This window comes from Tachyglossus aculeatus, chromosome 7 (genome assembly GCF_015852505.1).
Source record: "Tachyglossus aculeatus isolate mTacAcu1 chromosome 7, mTacAcu1.pri, whole genome shotgun sequence".
NCBI lineage: Eukaryota > Metazoa > Chordata > Mammalia > Monotremata > Tachyglossidae > Tachyglossus > Tachyglossus aculeatus.
This window is the reverse complement of record NC_052072.1, coordinates 3,052,626-3,070,741: the sequence shown is the minus strand read 5'-3', so window position 1 is coordinate 3,070,741 and position 18,116 is coordinate 3,052,626. Positions and strand designations below refer to the sequence as shown.

Below are 18,116 nucleotides of genomic sequence, written 5' to 3'. Positions count from 1 at the left end.
TATCGGTTGCCAACTTGTACTTCCCAAGCACTTACTACAGTGCTCTGCACACAGTAAGCGCTCAGTAAATACGATCGAATGAAATGATCTATTTTGATGGTATTGACGCCTGTCTACATGTTTTGTTTTGTCATCTGTCTCCCCGCTTCTAGACTGTGAGCCCGTCGTTGGGTAGGGACCGTCTCTATCGGTTGCAAATTTGTACTTCCCAAGTGCTTAGTCCAGTGCTCCGCACATAGTAAGCGCTCAGTAAATACGATCGAATGAATTGATCTATTTTGATGGTATTGACGCCTGTCTACTTGTTTTGTTTTGTCGTCCGTCCGCCCGCTTCTAGACTGTGAGCCCGTCGTTGGGGAGGGACCGTCTCTATCTGTTCCCGACTTGGACTTCCCAATCGCTTAGTCCAGTGCTCCGCACACAGTAAGCGCTCAATAAATACGACTGAATGAATGAATGAATGAATGAATGTGAGCCCGTCGTTGGGTAGGGACCGTCTCTAGATGTTGCTGATTTGTACTTCCCAAGCGCTTAGTCCAGTGCTCTGCACACGGTAAGCGCTCAATAAATACGACTGAATGAATGAATGAATGTGCCAAGCAAAATAGTGGGATGGAGGGCGTGAAGGAAGGTTTGAGATCAATCAATCAATCGTATTTATTGAGCGGTTTCTGTGTGCAGAGCACTGGACTAAGCGCTTGGGAAGTCCAAGTTGGCAACATCTCGAGACGGTCCCTACCCAACAGCGGGATCGCGGTCTAGAAGGGGGAGATGGAGAGGAAACGGGAATTGCCCCCCGTCCGAAAAAACCAGCCGACACCTGCTCTCTCCACGTATCCCTTATCCGGTCCACATTTGAATCCCGCGTCCGCTCCTTCTGCCCAAGTTTCTAGGTCATCCGGACCCCGGCGTTCGCCTGGAACGGAGATTCCGAAAGAAGAGTGAGCCCCCCTTCCCGGTGTTCCCGCCCCGAGGACCGGAATCATCATCATCATCATCAATCGTATTTATTGAGCGCTTACTGTGTGCAGAGCACTGTACTAAGCGCTTGGGAAGTACAAGTTGGTAACATCTAGAGGCGGTCCCTACCCAGCAGTGGGCTCACAGTCTAAAAGGGGGAGACAGAGAACAAAACCAAACTTCCTAACAAAATAAAATAAATAGAATAGATATGTACGAGTAAAATAAATAAATAAATAAATAAATAGAGTAATAAATATCATCATCATCATCATCAATCGTATTTATTGAGCGCTTACTGTGTGCAGAGCACTGTACTAAGCGCTTGGGAAGTACAAATTGGCAACATATAGAGACAGTCCTTACCCAACAGTGGGCTCCCAGTCTAAAAGGGGGAGACAGAGAACAAAACCAAACATACTAACAAAATAAAATAAATAGAATAGATATGTACGAGTAAAATAAATAAATAAATAAATAGAGTAATAAATATCATCATCATCATCATCAATCGTATTTATTGAGCGCTTACTGTGTGCAGAGCACTGTACTAAGCGCTTGGGAAGTCCAAATTGGCAACATATAGAGACAGTCCCTACCCAACAGTGGGCTCACAGTCTAAAAGGGGGAGACAGAGAACAAAACCAAACATACTAACAAAATAAAATAAATATGTACAAACATATATACCAGAATGCTTCGCTATCGCAGGCGGAAGATTTCCATCGCATTCCCCGGACCCGAGGGCGAGGGACAGAAGCAGCTTTCCCCCCAAACTCCGGGAGTAATGGGTTTTTAGGCCTGTGACGGCCCGGCTCTTTAGGGCGTTGACCTCTGACCTTAAGGGCGAGACGGTTTTCCGGGGGATGTCTCTTGGCCCGCTCGGAAAGAGCGTACAAAAAACGCGTTTCTATTTATTTGACATGAGGCCAGTGGCCAGGGAAACTATCCACAGACCGGACAAAGCGTCTAAAAAATGCGTTTCTATTTATTTGACATGAGGCCAGTGGCCAGGGAAACTATCAATCATATTTTTTGAGCGCTTACTGTGTGCAGAGCACTGTACTAAGCGCTTCGGAAGTCCAAGTTGGCAACACATAGAGACAGTCCCTACCCAATAGTGGGCTCACAGTCTAAAAACTATCCTGCAAATCCCTTCAAATCCCGGCTCCGCCAACTGTCAGCTGTGTGGCTTTTTGGGCCAGTCACTTCACTTCTCTGGGCCTCAGTTCCCTCATCTGTAAAATGGGGACGAAGACTGTGAGCCCCCCGTGGGACAACCTGATCACCTTGTAACCTCCCCCAGTGCTTAGAACAGTGCTGTGCTCATAGTAAGCACTTAGTAGATGCCATCATTATTATTATTATTTATTATTATTGTCCAGAGAAGCAGTGTGGCTCAGTGGAAAGAGCCCGGGCTTTGGAGTCAGAGGTCATGGGTTCAAATCCTGGCTCCGCCACTTGTCAGCTGGGTGACTTTGGGCAAGTAACTTCACTTCTCTGGGCCTCAGTTCCCTCATCTGGAAAATGGGGATGAAGACTGTGAGCCCCCCATGGGACAACCTGATCACCTTGTAACCTCCTCCAGTGCTTAGAACAGTGCTTTGCTCATAGTTAGCGCTTAGTAAATGCCATAATTATAATTATTTATTATTATTGTCCAGAGAAGCAGTGTGGATCAGTGGAAAGAGCCCGGGCTTTGGAGTCAGAGGTCATGGGTTCAAATCCCGGCTCCTCCACTTGTCAGCTGGGTGACTTTTTGGGCAAGTCACTTCACTTCTCTGGGCCTCAGTTCCCTCATCTGGAAAATGGGGATGAAGACTGTGAGCCCCCCATGGGACAATCCAATCAATCAATCAATCAATCAATCGTATTTATTGAGCACTTACTGTGTGCAGAGCACTGTACTAAGCGCTTGGGAAGTACAAGTTGGCAACATATAGAGACGGTCCCTACCCAACAGTGGGCTCACAGTCTAAAAGAACCTGATCACCTTGTAACCTCCCCAGTGCTTAGAGCAGTGCCTTGCACATAGTAAGCGCTTAACAAATGCTGTCATTATTATTATTATTATCCATGGACCGTTCTCCGTCTCGGCCGTCCCGGGCCTTAGCCGAGGGAACGCCAGCCGAAAAATCCGGACGTCCCTTCGGGTCGGCCGAGGAGGCCCGGCCGCCCGCCCTGTTTGGTGGTGGAGACTCAAGGCCCGCTGGAGGAAGGGCAGATCTCGGGGCAGAGGATGGATTCATTCAATTGTATTTATTGAGCGCTTACTGTGTGCAGAGCACTGAACTAAGCGCTTGGGAAGTACAAGTCGGCAACACCTAGAGACGGTCCCTACCCGACAGCGGGCTCACAGTCTAGAAGGGGGAGACGGCCCACAAAACAAAACATATTAAGAAGATAAAATAAAGAGAATAGTCAATATTTCGCACCCGGGGACTCAGCCCGGCGAGGATGTGGCCACCGTCTTCCCTGCGGGAACTGAGACGTGTGGCAGGGGCCCGGGCAGATGCGCATGGGAGGCGAGCTGGAAATCCAAGGGGTGGACGAGGATCTGGCCGCCGGGAATGCCTTTCGGCTCCCATTTCCCAGCACGGACGCCGTCCCCGTCCTCTTTTAATCAATCAATCAATCAATCAATCGTATTTATTGAGCGCTTACTGTGTGCAGAGCACTGGACTAAGCGCTTGGGAAGTCCAAGTTGGCAACATCTAGAGACGGTCCCTACCCAACAGTGGGCTCACAGTCTAAAAGGGGGAGACAGGGAACAAAACCAAGCATACTAACAAAATAAAATGAATAGAATAGATATGGACAAGTAAAATAAATAAATAAATAATAGAGTAATAAATATGTAGAAACATATATACAGGTGCTGTGGGGAAGGGAAGGAGGTAAGATGGGGGGATGGAGAGGGGGACGAGGGGGAGAGGAAGGAAGGGGCTCAGTCTGGGAAGGCCTCCTGGAGGAGGTGAGCTCTCAGTAGGGCCTTGAAGGGAGGAAGAGAGCCAGCTCTTTATACAAGTTAATTAGGTCAGACATATCCCCTGTCCCACACGGAGCTCACAGTCTAGCTCAGAGGGAGAACAGGAATTTAAGTGAAGTTAAGTAACTTGACCAAGGTAACACAGCAAGCAACTGGCCAATGCGGGATTAGAACCCAGGTCCTCTGATGCCCAGGCTGCTGTCCCGGGATGCAGTGCGCAGGCGCACTGAGCCGAGGTCCCGGAGCACCTGCTTGCAGGGCGGGGGTGCAGTGCGCAGGCGCGGTGCTCGCTGAGGGGTGGGAGAGCCGAGCGCAGGGCGCAGGCGCACTGAGCGGAGGGGCCGGGGCCCCGGCTTGCGGGGCGGGGGTGCAGTGCGCAGGCGCGGTGCGCGCCCTGAGCAGAGGGGCCGGGGCGCAGGCGCACTGAACGGAGGGATCGGAGTCCCGGCTTGCAGGGCGGGGATGCAGTGCGCAGGCGCACTGAGGGGAGGGACCGGAGCGCTGGCGCGCATCGTCATCATCAATCCTATTTATTGAGCGCTTACTGTGTGCAGAGCACTGTACTAAGCGCTTGGGAAGTACAAGTTGGCAACATCTAGAGACAGTCCCTACCCAACAGCGGGCTCACAGTCTAAAAGGGGGAGACAGAGAACAAAACCAAACATACTAACAAAATAAAATAAATAGAATAGATATGTACAAGTAAAATAGAGTAATAAATATGTACGAACATATATACATATATACAGGTGCTGTGGGGAAGGGAAGGAGGTAAGATGGGGGGATGAGGGGGAGAAGAAGGAAGGGGCTGAGTGTGGGAAGGCCTCCTGGAGGAGGTGAGCTCTCTGTAGGGCCTTAAAGGGAGGAACAGAGCGAGCTTGGAGGATGGGCAGAGGGAGAGCATTCCAGCGGCACTTAGCGGAGGGACCAGAGCGCCGCCTTGCCGGGCGGGGGTGCAGTGCGCAGGCGCGGTGCGCGCTGAGCGGAGGGAGAGCAGGGCGCAGGCGCACTGAACGGAGGGGCCGGAGTCCGGCTTGCAGGGCGGGGGTGCACTGAGCCGAGGGACCGGAGCGTCGGTGCGCAGGCGCACTGAGCGGACGGTCCGGAGCGCCGGCTAGCCGGCGGGGGTGCAGTGCGCAGGCGCGGTGCGCGCTGAGCGGAGGGGCCGGAGTCCCGGCTTGCCGGGCGGGGGTGCAGTGCGCAGGCGCCGTGCGCGCTGAGCAGAGGGCGAGCCCAGCGCAGGGCGCAGGCGCGCTCATTGCAGGGCTGGCGCGCAGGCGCCCTGAGCGGAGGGTCGGAGAGCCGGCTTGCCGGGCGGGGGTGCAGTGCGCAGGCGCACTGAGCGGAGGGACCGTAGAGCCGGCGCGCAGGCGCACTGAGCGGAGGGACCGGAGTCCCGGCTTGCCGGGCGGGGGTGCAGTGTGCAGGCGCGCTGACTGGTGGGCTGGCGCAGGCGCCCTGAGCAGGGGGTCCGGAGCGCCGGCTTGCCGGGCGGGGGCGCAGTGCGCAGGCGCGGGGCCCTGTGTCGCCGGGGCCCGGGGGTCCGGGAGGTCAGGGGTCAGGGGTCATGGTTTGGGGGTGCTGGGGCCCGGCGCTGTGGGGGGCGGTGGGGGTGCTGGGGGCGGTGGGGCTGTGGGACGTCTTCTTCGGCTACGAGGAGGACAACAGGTGCGCCATGACCTACATGTTCGAGGACCCCGAGTACCAGGTCGGGACCCCCCCATCTCCGTGACCCCTGACCTCTGACCCCTGACCCCGCTCCCCCCGTTTGCAGCTGTCGAGGGCATTTATTCGGCTTTATTGCTGTTTTTTCTGACGACCGGACCCCCGTCCACACGCCTGGTTTTGCCCCTTCTACCCCGGGAGCCCGGCCTTGGATGCATTCAGCGCTTACTAGGTGCACGGCCCTGCTCTAAGCGCTCAGTCGTTCATTCATCCATCCGGTCGATCGCATTTATGGAGCGCCTAGTGTGCATTCATTCATTCAGTCGTATTTATGGAGCGCTTTCTGTGGGCATTCAGTCATTCATTCAATCGTATTTGTAGAGCGCTTACTGCGGGCGTTCATTCATTCATCCACTCAGTTGTATTTATGGAGCGCTTACTGTGGGCATTCATTCATTCATCCATTCAATTGTATTTATGGAGCGCTTCCTGTGAATATTCATTCATTCATCCATTCAATCGTATTTGTGGAGCGCTTACTGTGGCCATTCATTCATTCATCCATTCAGTTGTATTTATGGAGCGCTTACTGCGGGCATTCATTCATTCATTCAGTCGTATTTATGGAGCGCTTATTGTGGGCATTCGTTCATTCATCCATTCAGTCGTATTTATGGAGCGCTTACTGTGGCCATTCGTTCATTCATTCAGTCGTATTTATGGAGCGCTTATTGTGGGCAATCATTTATTCATCCATTCAATTGTATTTATGGAGCGCTTACTGTGGACATTCATTCACTCATTCAATCGTATTTATGGAGCGCTTATTGTGGGCATTCGTTCATTCATCCATTCAATCGTATTTATGGAGCGCTTCCTGTGGGCATTCGTTCATTCATCCATTCAGTTGTATTTATGGAGCGCTTTCTGTGGGCATTCAGTCATTCATTCAATCGTATTTGTAGAGCGCTTACTGCGGGCGTTCATTCATTCATCCATTCAGTTGTATTTATGGAGCGCTTACTGTGGGCATTCATTCATTCATCCATTCAATTGTATTTATGGAGCGCTTCCTGTGGATATTCATTCATTCATCCATTCAATCGTATTTGTGGAGCGCTTACTGTGGCCATTCATTCATTCATCCATTCAGTTGTATTTATGGAGCGCTTACTGCGGGCACTCATTCATTCATTCAGTCGTATTTGTGGAGCGCTTACTGTGGCCATTCGTTCATTCATCCATTCAGTCGTATTTATGGAGCGCTTACTGTGGCCATTCGTTCATTCATTCAGTCGTATTTATGGAGCGCTTATTGTGGGCAATCATTCATTCATCCATTCAATTGTATTTATGGAGCGCTTACTGTGGACATTCATTCATTCATTCAATCGTATTTATGGAGCGCTTATTGTGGGCATTCGTTCATTCATCCATTCAATCGTATTTATGGAGCGCTTCCTGTGGGCATTCATTCATTCATCCATCCATTCAGTCATATTTATGGAGCGCTTACTGTGGGCATTCATTTATTCATCCATTCAATCGTATTTATGGAGCGCTTCCTGTGGGTATTCATTCGTTCATTCATTCAATCGTATTTATGGAGTGCTTACTGTGGGCATTCGTTCATTCATCCATCCATCCATTCAGTCGTATTTATGGAGCGCTTATTGTGGGCATTCATTCATTCAATTGTATTTATGGAGCGCTTACTGTGGGCATTCACTCATTCATTCGTATTTATGGAGCGCTTACTGTGGGCATTCATTCATTCATCCACTCAATCGTATTTATGGAGCGCTTCCTGTGGGCATTCGTTCATTCATTCAATCGTATTTACGGAGCGCTTACTGTGGGCATTCATTCATTCATCCATTCAGTCGTATTTATGGAGCGCTTACTGTGGGCATTCATTCATTCATCCATTCAATCGTATTTATGGAGTGCTTACTACGGGCATTCATTCGTTCATTCATTCAATCGTATTTATGGAGCGCTTACTGTGGGCATTCGTTCATTCATCCATCCATTCAATTGTATTTATGGAGCGCTTACTGTGGGCATTCATTCATTCAATTGTATTTATGGAGCGCTTCCTGTGGGCATTCATTCATTCATCCATTCAATCGTATTTATGGAGCGCTTCCTGTGGGCATTCATTCGTTCATTCATTCAATCGTATTTATGGAGCACTTGCTATGGGCATTCATTCATTCATCCATTCAGTCGTATTTATGGAGTGCTTACTGCGGGCATTCATTCATTCAATCGTATTTGTGGAGCGCTTATTGCGGGCATTCGTTCATTCATTCAGTCGTATTTATGGAGCGCTTCCTGTGGGCATTCGTTCATTCATTCAGTTGTATTTATGGAGCGCTTCCTGTGGGCATTCATTCATTCATCCATTCAATCGTATTTATGGAGCGCTTCCTGTGGGCATTCATTCGTTCATTCATTCAATCGTATTTATGGAGCACTTGCTATGGGCATTCATTCATTCATCCATTCAGTCGTATTTATGGAGTGCTTACTGCGGGCATTCATTCATTCAATCGTATTTGTGGAGCGCTTATTGCGGGCATTCGTTCATTCATTCAGTCGTATTTATGGAGCGCTTCCTGTGGGCATTCGTTCATTCATTCAGTTGTATTTATGGAGCGCTTCCTGTGGGCATTCATTCATTCATCCATTCAATCGTATTTATGGAGCGCTTTCTGTGGGCATTCATTCGTTCATTCATTCAGTCGTATTTATGGAGCGCTTACTGTGGCCATTCATTCATTCATCCATTCAGTCGTATTTATGGAGCGCTTACTGCGGGCATTCATTCATTCATTCGATCGTATTTATGGAGCACTTACTACGGGCGTTCATTCGTTCATTCATTCAATCGTATTTATGGAGCACTTACTATGGGCATTCATTCATTCATCCATTCAGTCGTATTTATGGAGCGCTTATTGCGGGCATTCATTTGTTCATTCATTCAGTCGTATTTATGGAGCGCTTACTGTGGCCATTCATTCATTCATCCATTCAGTCGTATTTATGGAGCGCTTACTGCGGGCATTCATTCATTCATTCGATCATATTTATGGAGCACTTACTACGGGCATTCATTCGTTCATCCATTCAATCATATATATGGAGCGCCTACTGTGGGCATTCATTCATTCATTCAATTGTATTTATGGAGCGCCTACTGTGGGCATTCATTCATTCATTCAATTGTATTTATGGAGTGCCTACTGCGTGCGTTCATTCGTTCATCCGTATTTATGGAGCGCTTACTGTGGGCATTCATTCATTCATTCAATCGTATTTATGGAGCGCCTACTGCGTGCCTTCATTCGTTCATTCATTCAATCGTATTTATGGAGCGCTTACTGTGGGCATTCATTCATTCATTCAGTTGTATTTATGGAACGCTTCCGTGGGCATTCATTCATTCATTCATTCAGTCGTATTTATGGAGCGCTTACTGTGGCATTCATTCATTCCATCGTATTTGTGGAGCACTTACTGTAGGCATTCATTCATGCATGCATCCATTCAATCGTATTTATGGAGTGCTTACTGTGGGCATTCATTCATTCATCCATTCAATCGTATTTATGGAGTGCTTACTGTGGGCATTCATTCATTCATCCATTCAGTAGTGTTTATGGAGCGCTCACTGTGGGCATTCATTCAGTCGTATTTATGGAGCGCTTATTGTGGGCATTCATTCGTTCATTCAGTCTATGGAGTGCTTCCTGCTGGTGTTCGTTCATCCATTCAATCATATTTATGGAGCGCCTACTGTGGGCATTCATTCATTCAATCGTATTTATGGAGCGCCTACTGTGGGCATTCATTCATTCAGTCAGTCGTATTTATGGAGCGCTTACTGTGGGCATTCATTCATTCATCCATTGTCATATTTATGGAGCGCTTACTGTGGGCAGAGCACTGGACTAAGCGCTTGGGAAGTACAAGTCGGCAACATAGAGAGACGGTTCCTACCCAACATTCAATCATACTGATAGTAATCATAAGGATTCATTCGTTCACTGTCGTATTTATTGAGCGCGTACTGTGTGCGGAGCACTGGACTGGGCGCTTGGGAAGTACAAGTCGGCAACATAGAGAGACGGGTCCCGACCCAACATTCAATTGTAGTGATAATAATAATAAGGATTTATTCATTCATTCAGTCATATTTATTGAGCGCTTACTGTGTGCGGAACACTGGACTGAGCGCTTGGGAAGGACAAGTCGGCAACAGAGAGAGACGGTCCCGACCCAACATTCAGTCATAGTGATAATAATAAGGATTCATTCATTCATTCAATCGTATTTATTGAGCGCTTACTGCGTGCGGAGCACTGGACTAAGCGCTTGGGAAGTACAAGTCGGCAACATAGAGAGACGGGTCCCGACCCAACATTCAATCATAGTGATAATAGTACTAAGGATTCATTCATTCATTCAGTCGTATTTATTGAGCGCTTACTGCGTGCGGAGCACTGGACTGAGCGCTTGGGAAGGACAAGTCGGCAACATAGAGAGACAGGTCCCGACCCAACATTCAATCATAGTGATAATAGTACTAAGGATTCATTCATTCATTCAGTCATATTTATTGAGCGCTTACTGCGTGCGGAGCACTGGACTGAGCGCTTGGGAAGGACAAGTCGGCAACAGAGAAGGTCCCGACCCAATGACAGGCTCACAGGCTAGAAGGGGGAAACAGACAGACAGTGGAACAAAACAAGTAGACAGGTGTCCATACCGTCAGAATAAAAAGAATTATAACTATATGCGCATCATTAATAAAAATAAATACAGTAGTGAATGTGTAAAGAGTAAATATGTACAATAAAATAGAGTAATATGTACAGTGGTCTGCACACAGTAAGCGGTCAATAAATACGATTGATTGATTGATGTACAAATATACATAGGTGCTGTGGGGAGGGGAAGGAGGTAGGGCGGGGGGGGGTGGGGAGGAGGAGAGGGAAAAGGGGGCTGAGTGTGGGAAGGCCTCCCGGAGGAGGTGAGCCTTCAGTAGGGCTTTGAAGGGAGGAAGAGAGCGAGCTAGGTGGATGTGCGGAGGGATTGGGGGCATTCCGGGCCGGGGGGACGACGTGGGCCGGAGGTCGATGGCGGGACGGGCGAGAAGGAGGCCTAACGGGGAGGAGATTTCTAGACTGTGAGCCCACTGTTGGGTAGGGACCGTCTCTATATGTTGCCAAATTGCCAAATTGCCCTTCCCAAGCACTTATCATCATCAATCGTATTTATTGAGCGCTTACTGTGTGCAGAGCACTGTACTAAGAGCTAAATGTTGAAGCAGCGTGGCTCAGTGGAAAGAGCCCGGGCTTTGGAGTCAGAGGTCATGAGTTCAAATCCCAGCTCTCCAATTGTATATATACAATATATACAAGGTGTATATCTGTATGTATACTCATATATAACACACACACACACACGTGTATGCTCATATATACACACACACACACACACATATAGATATACACCTTGTGAGCTCATTGTCCGCTGTGTGACTTTGGGCAAGCCACTTCACTTCTCTGGGCCTCAGTTCCCTCATCTATCAAATGGGGATGAAGACTGTGAGCCCCCCGTGGGACTACCTGATCACCTTTAACCTCCCCAGTGCTTAGAACAGTGCTTTGCACATAGTAAGCGCTTAATAAATGCCATCATTATTAGGAGGCCTTCCCAGACTGAGCCCCCTCCTTCCTCTCCCCCTCGTCTCCCTCTCCATCCCCCCGTCTTACCTCCTTCCCTTCCCCACAGCACCTGTATATATGGATATATGTTTGTACATATTTATTACTCTGTTTATTTTGCTTGTACATATCCATTCTATTTATTTTATTTTGTTAATATGTTTGGTTTTGTTCTCTGTCTCCCCCTTCTAGACTGTGAGCCTGCTGCCAGGTAGGGACCGTCTCTAGATGTTGCCGACTTGCCCTTCCCAAGCGCTTAGTACAGTGCTCTGCACACAGTAAGCACTCAATAAATACGATTGATTGATTAGTACAGTGCTCTGCACACAGTAAGCGCTCAATAAATACGATCAGCGGCCGAGGAGCGGAGGGTGCGGGATGGCCCGGAGAAGGACGGAAGGGAGGGGAGGATGGAGGGGGCGAGGGGATGGACAGCCTGGAAGCCGAGAGGGAGGAGTTTTTGCTTGATGCCCTGTATCAAGTGCTCAGTACAGTGCCCTGTATCTGGTAAGTGCTCAATTCCGTTGACTGATTACTCAGCCACTCCTCAGTAGTGGTAATAATATTTATTAAGTGTTTACTGTGTGCAGAGCACTGTACGACACGCCGGGAAGGAATCCACGGGTGGAAATTGGACCCCATCCCTGTCCCTCAGAGGGCTCACGATCCAAAAAAGTTTTCCTGTTTTTTGAGAGGACTCCCTTGGGAAACCGGCTCCCTTTCTCCAGGAAAAATGATCCTGCTTCCCCCTCTCCATCCCCCCCGTCTTACCTCCTTCCTTTCCCCACAGCACCTTTATATATGTATATATGTTTGTACAGATTTATTACTCTATTTTACTTGTACATATCTATTCTATTTATTTTATTTGGTTAATATGTTTGGTTTTATTCTCTGTCTCCCCCTTCTAGACTGTGACCCCACTGTCCAGAATATTTATACTATTGATTTTATTTTGGTAATATGTTTTGTTTTGTCATCCGTCTCCCCCTTCTAGACTGTGAGCCCGCTGTTGGGTAGGGACCGTCTCTATATGTTGCCAACATGTGCTTCCCAAGCGCTTAGTCCAGTGCTCTGCACACAGTAAGCGCTCAATAAATACGATTGATTGATGCATAGGTTTGACAGGCAGCCAGTGGAGATTTTTGAGGGCGGGAGTGACATCCAACTTGTACTTCCCAAGCGCTTAGTCCAGTGCTCTGCACACAGTAAGCGCTCAATAAATGCGATTGAAGGAATGAACAAATGACCAGAGCGTCTCTGCACAAAGACGATCCGGGCAGCGGCGGGAAGTGTAGACCGAAGCGGGGAGGGACGGGAGGAGGGGACGTCGGAGAGGAGGCCGATGCCGTCATCCAGTCGGGATGGTAATTGTACTTTACCATTCATTCATCCAGTCGTATTTATTGAGCGCTTACTGTGTGCAGAGCACTGGACTAAGCGCTTGGGAAGTCCAAGTCGGCAACATCTGGAGACGGTCCCAACCCGACAGCGGGCCCACGGTCTAGAAGGGGGAGACGGACGACAAAACAAAACATATTAACAAAATAAAATAAATAGAATAAATATGTGCAAATAAAATAGAGTAATAAATACGTACAAACGTATATACAGTTAGACTGTGAGCCCACTGTTGGGCAGGGACTGTCTCTATATGTTGCCAATTTGTACTTCCCAAGCGCTTAGTACAGTGCTCTGCACACAGTAAGCGCTCAGTAAATACGATGATGATGATGATGACGTGCTGTGGGGAGGGGAAGGAGGTAAGGCGGGGGGGATGGGGAGGGGTATCTTCTCTTTACCAGCGCTTAGTACAGCGCTTAACCTCCCCAGCGCTTAGAACAGTGCTTTGCACTTAGTAAGCGCTTAATAAATGCTATTATTATTATTATTATTAAGCGCTCAATAAATATGATCAAGTGAATAAAAGGGGGATAACGCCACGTTTACGAGCTTGTGAGACAGGAAGGATGGTGGTTCATCCCCTACCATGCTGTGGGCCCTCAGTACAGCCACTAATAATAAATAATAATGATGATGGCATTTATTAAGCGCTTACTATGTGCAAAGCACTGTTCTAAGCGCCGGGGAGGTTACAAGGTGATCGGGTTGTCCCACGGGGGGCTCACGGTCTTAATCCCTATTTTCCAGATGAGGGAACTGAGGCCCAGAGAAGTGAAGTGACTCGCCCAAAGTCACCCAGCTGACAGTTGGCGGAGCCGGGATTTGAACCCATGACCTCTGACTCCCAAGCCCAGGCTCCTTCCACTGAGCCACACTGCTTCTCACTACTCCCCAGTGGGCTCTCCGTTCAGCGCCCAGCACACAGTGGGCGCTCAGTACAGTACCCAGCATGCAGTGGATACCCGGTGAACACGGTCGAATACCTCCTTAAGCTGGGAGCCCCATGTGGGGCGGGGACGGATCCGACCCGATTAACTTGCATCTTTCCCGGTGCTTAGAACAGTGCTGAAGCGTAGTAAGCGCCCAACAAATGCCGTGATTAACAATGATGGATCAGGGGCTTTGGTGGTGGTATTCCTTCTAGCCTGTGAGCCCGTTGTTGGGTAGGGACCGTCTCTCTACGTTGCCGACTTGTTCTTCCCAAGCGCTTAGTCCAGTGCTCTGCACACCGTAAGCGCTCAATAAATACGATTGAATGAATGAATGAATGAATTTAATAGTGGGATTTGTTTAGCACTTGCTGTGTGCCAGGCCCTGTTCGAAGTACCGGGGGACAGCCATGCTCATCACCCTTTTCCTCCTCCTTTCTTCCGCGTTTCCTCCTCCTTTCCTTGTCTTCCTTTCCTCCTCTTCTTTCCCTCCTTTTTCTCCTTTCCTTCTCCTTTCCTCTTCCTCTTTCCCTCCTCATTCCCTCCATCCTTTCCTTCCTCCTCCTTTCTTCATTTCCTCCTCCTTTTCTCGTCCTCTTTCCCTCCTCCTTTTTTCCTTTTCCTCCTCTTTCCCTCCTCCTTTTTCCTCCTTTCCTTCTCTTTCCCTCCTCCTTTTTTCCTTTTCCTCCTCTTTCCCTCCTCCTTTTTCCTCCTTTCCTTCTCTTTCCCTCCTCCTCCTTCTCTCCTCCCTTCCTCTTCCTCTTTCCCTTGTCTTTCCCTCCTTCCCTCCCTCTTCCTCTTTCCCTTGTCTTTCCCTCCTTCCCTCCTCCTTCTTTCCTTCCCTCCTCCTTCTTTCTTCATTTCCTCCTTTCCTCGTCCTCTTTCCCTCCTCCTTTTTTCCTTTTCCTCTTTCCCTCCTCCTTTTTCCTCCTTTCCTTCTCTTTCCCTCCTCCTCCTTCCCTCCTCCTTCCCCCTCCTTTCTTCTTCCTCTTTCCCTCGTCTTTCCCTCCTTCCCTCCCTCTTCCTCTTTACCTCGTCTTTCCCTCCTTCCCTCCCTCTTCCTCTTTCCCTCATCTTTCCCTCCTCCTTCCCTCTTCCCTCCTTCCTCCTCCTCTCCTCCTCTCCTCCTCTTTTCCTCCTCCTCCTTCCCTCCTCCTTCTTCCTTTCCTCCTCTTTCCCTCCTCTTCCCTCTTCCTCATTCGCTAGTCCTCATTCCCCCTCCTTCCTCCTCCTTTCCTTCCCTTGTCCTTCTTTCCTTCCCTCGTCCTTCTTTCCTTCCCTCCTCCTCCTTTCCTTCCCACCCTCTTCTCCTCTTTCCCTCCTCCTCCTTCCCTCCTCCTTCCTTGTTCCTTTCTTCCTCCTCTTTCCCTCCTCCTCATTCCCCCTCCTCCTTCCCTCCTCCTCTCTTTCTCCCCTCCCTCGTCTCCTCTTTTAATAGTAATAATGATGGTATTTGTTAAGCACTTACTATGTGCCAAGCACTGTTCTAAGTTCTGGGGGCGGGGAATACAGGGTCATCAGGTTGTCCCACATGGGGCTCACAGTCTTCATCCCATTTTACAGATGAGGGAACTTTTCCTCCTCCTCTCCCTCCCTCCTTTTAATAATAATAGTAATGATGGTATTTGTTAAGCGCTTACTATGTGCCAAGCACTGTTCTAAGCTCTGGGGAGGTTACAAGGTGATCAGGTTGTCCCACGGGGGGCTCGCAGTCTTCATCCCATTTTACAGATGAGGGAACTTTTCCTCCTCCTCTCCCTCCCTCCTTTTAATAATAATAGTAATGATGGTATTTGTTAAGCGCTTACTGTGTGCCAAGCACTGTTCTAAGCGCTGGGGAGTTTACAAGGTGATCAGATTGTCCCACCGCGGGGGGGGGGCTCACAGTCTTCATCCCCATTTTCCAGGTGAGGGAACTGAGGCCCAGAGAAGTGAAGCGACTTGCCTAAAGTCACCCAGCTGACACATGGCGGAGGCGGGAGTAGAACCCACGACCTCCGACTCCCAAGCCCGGGCTGTTGCCGCCGAGCCCCGCTGCTTCTCCTCTTCCTCCTCCTCTCCCCGTCGGCCCGTCTGCCCGGGGCCGTGGCGGGGGGTCGGGCGGAGGGGGGCATCGGGGCCTGACCGGGGCCGGGCCCGTTTCCCCGCAGAAGATCCAGCTGCCCAAGAGGCTGAGCCGCCGCTTCCCGGCCTACGAGCTGTACCTGTACGGAGAGGGCAGCTACGCCCGCCGCAACAGGAAGCTGCAGCTGGCGGGCGTCCCCGTCCTCTTCCTCCCCGGGAACGCCGGCAGCTACAAGCAGGGTGAGGCGGGCAGCCCGGGCACCCCGGGCACCCCGGGCACCCCGGGCACTGGGGCCCGGCGCGCTGCGGGGAGGCCCCGGCGTGGAAGGAGGAGGGAAGGAGGAGGAGGAAAAGAGGAGAAGGAGGAGGAGGAGGAAAAGAGGAGAAGAGGGAGGGAAGGAGGAGGAGGAAAGGATGAGGGAAGGAGGAGGAGGGAAGGAGGAGGAGGAAAAGAGAAGAGGGAGGGAAGGAAAGGAGGAGGAGGGAAGGAAAGGAGGAGGAGAGGACGAGGAAAAGAAGAGGGAGGGAAGGAGGAGGAGGAAAGGATGAGGGAATGAGGAGGAGAGAAGGACGAGGAAAAGAAGAGGGAGGGAAGGAGGAGGAGGAGGGAAGGATGAGGGAATGAGGAGGAGAGAAGGACGAGGAAAAGAAGAGGGAGGGAAGGAGGAGGAGGAGGGAAGGATGAGGGAATGAGGAGGAGCGAAGGAAGGAGGAGGAGGAAAAGAGAAGAGGGAGGGAAGGAGGAGGAGGGAAGGATGGACGGAATGAGGGGGAGGAAAGGAAGAAGGAAGGAGGAGGAGGAAAAGAGAAGAGGGAGGGAAGGAGGAGGGGGAAAAGAGGAAGAGAAGGAAAGGAGGAGGAGGGAAGGATGGACGGAATGAGGAGGAGGAAAGGAAGATGGGAGGAGGAGGAAAAGAAGAGGGAGGGGAGGAGGAGGAAAAGAGGAAGGGAAGGAAAGGAGGAGGAAAAGAAGAGGAAGGGAAGGAAAGGAGAAGGAGGGAAGGACGGATGGAATGAGGGGGAGGAAAGGAAGGAGGAGGAGGAAAAGAGAAGAGGGAGGGAAGGAGGAGGAGGAAAAGAGGAAGGGAAGGAAAGGAGGAGGAGGGAAGGACGGACGGAATGAGGAGGAGGAAAGGAAGAAGGAAGGAGGAGGAGGAAAAGAAGACGGAGGGAAGGAGGAGGAGGAAAAGAGGAAGGGAAGGAAAGGAGGAGGAGGGAAGGACGGACGGAATGAGGAGGAGGAAAGGAAGAAGGAAGGAGGAGGAGGAAAAGAAGAGGGAGGGAAGGAGGAGGAGGAAAAGAAGAGGAAGGGAAGGAAAGGAGGAGGAGGGAAGGACAGATGGAATGAGGAGGAGGAAAGGAAGGAGGAGGAGGAGGGAAGGACGAGGGAATGAGGAGGAGGAAAAAAGAGGGAGGGAAGGAGGAGGAGGAAAAGAGGAGAAGAGGGAGGGAAGGGGAGGAGGAGGGAAAGAAGAGGGAATGAGGAGGAGGAGGAAAAGGGAAGAGGGAGGGAAGGAGGAGGAGGGAATGAGGAGGAAAAGAGGAGAAGAGGGAGGGAAGGAATGGAGGAGGAGGGAAGGAAAGGAGGAGGGCTGGAGGAGGGACCATCGACTGGGCACGGACCCAGGGAGTCCCGCCACCCCCCACCCACGGGCATCATTAGGCGGGACAGCGGGAATCCAGACCCTGGAAAAAGGCAGAACTGGTATGGTAAAGTCAAAGTCATCATCCTGGTATTTAAGCACTTCATAATAATAATAATAACTAGCGTAAGCCATTATCAAATACCATAATGGTTTCTTAGTATTAACATGGATAATAATTATGGTATTTGTTAAGTGCATGATGATAATAACACTAACTATGGTAACTGTTAAGCACTTAGGCCCGGGAGAGTGGAAAAGGCAGAATTGGTACTTAATAATCATAATAGTAGTTGTGATATTCAAGTGATTCAGAGTGATGCTAATGGCATTTGATAACTTCTTCTTATTAATATAGATAATAATATTAATGGTATTTGTTAAGGGCTTGATAATAATAATAACAATAATAATAATACTAACGATGGTATCTGTTAAGCACTTAGGCCCGGGAGAGCGGAAAAGGCAGAATTGGTACTTAATAATCGTAATAGTAGTTGTGATATTCATGTGATTCATAGTGATGCTAATGGCATTTCATAACTTCTTATTATTAATATTGATAATGATAATAATGGTATTTGTTAAGGTTGATGATGATAATAATAATACTAGCGATGGTACTTCTTAAGCCCTTAGGCCCGGGAGAGTGGAAAGGCCGGAATTGGTATTTTATAATCATAATAATAGTTGTGATATTTAAGTGATTCATAGTAACAATAAT

At 49.5% G+C, this 18,116-nt stretch overlaps 1 protein-coding gene across 1 annotated transcript in view; it reads left to right on the top strand.

Annotated features, from left to right (window-relative positions):
- The first annotated feature begins 5,590 nt into the window (after positions 1-5,590).
- PGAP1 (post-GPI attachment to proteins inositol deacylase 1) overlaps positions 5,591-18,116 on the top strand; it is a 105,020-nt gene continuing 92,494 nt past the window's right edge. Inside the window, exons 1-2 of the mRNA XM_038749043.1 lie at positions 5,591-5,657; positions 15,836-15,989. Coding sequence (XP_038604971.1) covers positions 5,625-5,657; positions 15,836-15,989 — 187 coding nt within the window. The 5' untranslated portion in view covers positions 5,591-5,624. The remainder of the gene's footprint in view (positions 5,658-15,835; positions 15,990-18,116) is intronic.